The sequence below is a fragment of the Nelumbo lutea genome, chromosome 8 (genome assembly GCF_056320005.1).
Source record: "Nelumbo lutea isolate HS-2025 chromosome 8, American lotus-T2T, whole genome shotgun sequence".
In the NCBI taxonomy this organism is placed as follows: domain Eukaryota; kingdom Viridiplantae; phylum Streptophyta; class Magnoliopsida; order Proteales; family Nelumbonaceae; genus Nelumbo; species Nelumbo lutea.
The window spans coordinates 52,673,796-52,679,795 of NC_142691.1; the positions used below are offsets into that span (position 1 = coordinate 52,673,796).

General features: G+C 33.4%; 1 protein-coding gene across 1 annotated transcript; it reads right to left on the reverse strand.

Annotated features, from left to right (window-relative positions):
- Positions 1–3,906: 3,906 nt before the first annotated feature.
- LOC148844189 (F-box protein At5g07610-like) lies at positions 3,907–5,537 on the reverse strand. Its single transcript, XM_088959836.1, has one exon. It carries the CDS (start codon positions 5,417–5,419, stop codon positions 4,118–4,120), a length of 1,302 nt encoding a protein of 433 aa, XP_088815962.1. The 5' UTR covers positions 5,420–5,537; the 3' UTR covers positions 3,907–4,117.
- Between the last annotated feature and the right edge of the window lie 463 nt (positions 5,538–6,000).

Genomic DNA, 6,000 nt, shown 5'->3' on the forward strand with positions numbered 1-6,000 from the left:
CTTGAGCAGTGCCACATAAACATGCCTTATTATTTTATTTGTTCTCTAATAGAACCATTAGCAACATCTCTAATGTTGTTTGTTTTTGCCTTATAGTGTTCTTTTCGACATATTTTGAGGATGAAAATGGCCCTTAAAATTTTTTAGGGTCTAAAGTGTTTTTTACTATGGTTAGTTGATTTTTATTATTTTTAAATGGAATATAAATGGACTATAATTTTTACGACATTTTATTCAATGTTTTCAGCCAGTCATTGACTTGGATGATTGAATCGTTCAAATTGTGACATGACTTATTTATAGTTCCAGATTTCTGAAAACCCACTATTTTATCAAAAAACATTGATTTGGTCAAAACTTGTTCAACTTGGGCAATGGAACTAGTAACCCTTTTGACCCAGTCATTGGGTCATTGGGTTACACGGGTTACAATATACAATGTGTCAAAAACTTTTGAATGACTTAACTTTATGCTAGGTTGTCATATTGGAGTGATTTTTCATTTTATTTTTGATAGCTTTCCACAATCTTTGAAACCCCACTAAACGAAAAATATTCAAATTTTGCCTCAAATTTCAATTTTCAGTCTTTTATTTTGAAAAAATTAAAACTAAAATAAAAAGTACATTTAGAAATATTATACACACACACACACATGTACAGATGGATAATGTGCTACAGTTTAACTTGTTCGACTCACACAATTGAGTCATTAACCTATTACCTAGAGGCAAAAACTATTCAGCCTCTATGCTAGTTTTTAAAATACTAGTTTTATTTGTTGATTGAAGTAAGTAATATTTATTCTGAAAAAAAATACTTGATTAATTAACTTAAAAATGAACTATTTAAACAGAAGTGGATTATTTACCCTAATAATATAATAAATAATTAATACAATTAATCATTGAATATTTCTATTTCAGTACATTTAATTTTTATTAAAAATTATATATAGATCACTTTCATTTCTAGTGCAGCGTTTCACATATTTGATTTGACTAGCAGGCCCGTGCAATGCACGGAATTGGACTTGAAACTTATTCTTCTATGGAACTACACAACCCGGGGGTAGGGATAGCAATTTTCTCCATCCCCGCTAAGTACCCAGCCTCCCCGATTAGGTGGGGATGGGATGGAGATTGTCTTAGTAGGGATAGGATGGGGATGGAATTAATAAGAATGCCTAATTGGGGACAAGGAGTGAAGTCCACTTCTCGCCCCAACCCTGATTATATATTAAATATGTGTATATATATTATATTAAATATTGAATAATAATTATGTTATTTATATATCATAAAAAATTTAAAATATTATTTGCATTTTTATTTTTCCTTTACTTTAAATAAATACCTTTATAATAATAAACTTTTAATTGAAAATTTCAATGATTCAGGTGGTAGTTATAAATGTAGTATCCAATACATATGGAAATTATAAAAATTTTCCAATTATTTTTATAATTTAAGTTTCACTAGATCAACAAAAAATCACTAATTCTTTCTCAAAAATTATAGTAAATATCAAAATTACTTAAATATAAAAAATAAATTTATATTTATTGAAATTAATTTTCCAATAAAAATTTACTAAAAATTTGTAATTATTGTTTGGCAATATCATTAAATATTGGTAAATTGACCAAAATTACTAAAAATATCAATAACTACTTATTTCTAAAAATTACTGATAATTTTTAATTATTAAAATTTTATTTATTAAAATTTTAATTATTAAAATTTTAATTAATTATTAATTTTTTAGTAATTATTGATTTCAATAAATAATTTTCAAAAAAATCTGAAATTAAATTACCAAAATCAGTAATTTTTAGATAGTAATTAAAATTTTTAATTTACCAAAATTACAAAAAATTATAGTTTAGGTATTGATATTTACTAAATAATATTCAATGATATCAGTAATTATTGAAAATATAAAAATATTTTACAAATTAATTTAACTGCCCAAATTAATTTAATTAATTAATTTACCCATGTTTTTGGTTTTTAGATGGCTTATAATATAGATTAAGAGGTGTTTTAGGAGGAATTTTAGATGGGAGAGATTGTTTAAGAGAAATTTTAGGAGGGGGTTGAGCCGATTGGCAACATGAGAGAGAGAGAGAGAGAGTTGGAGTGGAACTCTAGTAAAGAAGAGAGGACTGCCATGTGGCAATATGGATTAAGAGGTGTTTTAGGAAGAATTTTAGGTGGGAGAGATAGTTTAGGATAAATTTTAGGAGGAGGTTAGTTAAGTGATTGAGAACATGAGAGAGAGGGAGAGATTTGGAGTGGGACTCTAGTGTAGAAGAAAGGGCTCCCACGTGGCTACATGGAAGGGCTAGGAAGGGGTAATGAAGAAAGGAGAGAGAGGAGAGAAGAGAGAAGAGAGAAGGGGGAATGGGAGAAGGAAAGGGCTGCTGAGGTGGGGCCTAATCACTTTATAAATTATATATTATTAAGACATATATCATATTTCTATTTATTTAATATTATCGGGTTGGTCTTATTTGGAAAAGCCAGAGCCATAACAAAACTGATCTTATTGACAAAAGGTAGGCTCAGTTTGGAAGGAGTACAAATGCAAATATGTACAAAATATAAGGCTTTGCACTCTACAAATTTGTATTTGCACTGCTTCCAAACTGAGCCTAAAGAGTTTAATGCATTAACATTTATGAATAATTTCCATATCTGATTGGTTGCTTTCTTGTTGCAAACCCAGTTTGGTATATCATTCTCTTACTTCCTAAGCATATCTGAACTCAAATGCATTATATGATCCCGTCCTGTAATGGTGTCAAAGTTGAAATTTCTCTATGTTGCATGGAACTTAAAAAATGGATGTTTGTATACATGTCAAGTCCCAAGGAAATTTTGAATTAATGTTATTAACTTTCGGTACATCATCATACTAACAATGTCCTAACAATCTAATAGAAAAGTTTCAATAGAGGGAGATGCCATCCCGTGACTTTATTGTTATGTTCATAGAAACCAGGGTTCAATATTTTAAGATGCACACTTTTTTTTTTGTCTTTTTTCTATTAATGCTTTAAATATAGAATTTAATGAGAGAGAGTGGGAGTTAATGCCTTAAATATGAGATTTAATTAGGGAAAATGGGTATTTTAGTAAAAAAAATCAGAAGCCATATGAGCTATTCAGACTTTCATAATAGTAGATATAGATATAGATATATATTTAATTATATAGATATTGATAGATTGGTTTTAAATTTCCAAAACTACCCCTATTATGTTTCAATTGATTACACCCATTACCAACACAATTGGAGTGGCACCCAACTCGTCCCCTTGATCTTAATTATTAATTAATTAATTTTCATTAAAACTTAACAAATTAATAATTTATGTACTTATTCATTTATTAATAGCTAATTTAATAAATAATGTATTAGTTACTAGTATTTTGTTATTTATTTATTTATTTATTATTAATATATCAACTTTTAGTATATTTCTTATTTCTTAACCATTTTCTAATAATCAATATTCACAAACATTCTCCTTCTTAAAGGCAAATTAAAATTTTCAACTATTGTTCTATGGAATCTAATTAATCTAACATTCAGAAATATTCTATACATTCGAGTGTCAGATAAAGTGGGTCCTAAGACTACTTACTAGAGATAGTTTTTTGTGGAGAGCCCCATCCCATATCCAACTCTAAAAGCTGCATATGTATCTCGTTAGTTGATCGAATGGATAATTAAATGATTTCAGAAGTTAATTATTGGGCTCTAGTATTGATTTCGGAAGATTGGATGGCCATGCTGAAACCTTCTCCAAGTGATGAATTAGTGTACACTAATAATGAGATTAGTATGAATATTTTCCATGCAGATCTAAACTGTAATTATGTGATCAAAATCACAAAATTCATCAAACCCCAATGTCAACAAAAATAAATAAATAAACTCCAGATGCAGTGAAGCATAAATAAACAAGAAATTACTGCTATTCCAAACAACAATAAAGATTGAAGTACCCTTGATATCCCTTGATAATGAGATTCTCGCAACCTCACAAACAGGCATAAAACTGGAGAATTGGGTTATGGGAAATGCTCTAAAGATGCTTTCAATATCTTCATACATAACAGATGCTTTCAATGTACTGATATGTAGAAGACCACCAGAATTTCAGTGGCCGTGAATTCTGAATGGGTTCAGGGACAATACGTAACTTTCTTAAGGCTATATCTTTAAGATTATATGAAAAGACCTCATGATCACCAATTGTGTGTATCACAAGCGATAAATCTTCTTCTTCTTCTTCATCTCCTTCTCCCCGAACAAGGTGCAATATAGAGAAACATATGTCTAGATGGATTGGAGCAATTGGTACATCAGAATCGACCTGATATTTCAAAACCCATCCAGAGCAATCTGTCTCCATCTCAAATATATGAAAGCACGTAGTCTGTGGTTCATCCAAAGGCCGATCGAAGTCTGTCCCAATAAGATACAAATGGCCTTGGGACTCCCCAATGTAGAGATACATCCTATGCCTATATTCCCTATCAATAGATATCAGAGGCATCGATGGCATTCTTCTGAAAAACTCTCTCTCAACGTCAAAGCTTAGAGAGGACCCCTCCGTGGAGATCCAGTGCATTGCACCATTCCACAAGACCCCACGATCGAATTTCATACCGAGGGAAGTGAAAGGTTCTCCACAGATCTGTCTCCATTGTTTTATCTCCGAATAGTAGATCTCAATCTGCCAATGCCAGCCATCGTTGCTGCTGATGCAGATGGCCTTGTAGTGGGGTGATTTGCAAGGATCAAAGGCTATGTTCACGAAGGAGTGCACAACTCCACCTCCAAGCGTGGGCGGAAGTTTTCTGTACTGCTTCGTCGTTGGGTTGCAGATGTAATAGGTGAAGTACAAGTAGTCAGTACACCTTCTCCTGCTACGACAGCATATGAGACCATTGCAAGAGTGCGTAACTTCAAGACCTACAGAGTCTTCAACAAAGCTTAGATCTCTGATGGGGATGTCATCATTTGAGTTATTCCTGTCCAGGAAAACGAAGTAGAGCTCTGAGCTATGGACTCTTTTAAAGAACAATGCAGAGACGACATTGGTGGTACGATTGCGCAGGTTGACAAAAAAAGGATCAGAGATGAGAGAGAGCCATCGTTTGCAGACAGACTTAATCCTAAGAAGAGATTTGATGGGTAAGTGTAAGAAGATATTGGTTATGAGGTCATCACTGTCAGCAACAATCGCAGCTGACGACGATGTCTGCTCGAGTTCTTCGTCCTCAAGGTCTGCTTCCTTGTTAGCACCAAGCATGGTTGACAGCGTCCGATCAGGCTCTTCGCCATTAAGGGTACTGGTCACAAGGTCTTCTTCCAGCTTGTTGGTAAGCTGGGCTAAGGACATCTGCTCAGGTTCTTCATCATCAAGAAGGTTTCTGCTTGCTCAGGCTGTTTCTCCATTACAGATTCCAGCTACGAAACCTTCAATATTATTTTCCGACGATGACGATCAGGCTCTTCTAGTTCTTGGCTGGGATCATGTTCGGAGTTTTTACCAGTCCAACAGATTTTAAAGCAATACATCCTCGGCATCAAAGATCCGATTGCCTAGCCACGTTACAAGGAGGAAGGATATATTAATAGTGGCTTATTACAAGGGAGACAGTTAGTGTTAGTATTTTGTTTGTTGTCTTAGGATGAGTGTGGCATGTTCTCTCTTGATTGGTTGCTCTGCCAGGTGAGTAAGATTTTGTCTTCACCTGGCTCGTGCAGGCCCCATATGTATAGGATGTGAGCTCCATGTGGGCCCTATATCTACACAACAATAGCTTGTTCACTCTTGACAGGTCGCCTATAGCTAGCTCGGTGCAGGCCCCTTAAGGGTGCAACTATGGACCCGCTTGTGACAATTGCATTGACTACTTTCTTTTGTCTTGTGACCTAACTATCCGCTATGGACCCGCTTAGTTAACCCAAGTATTTAAA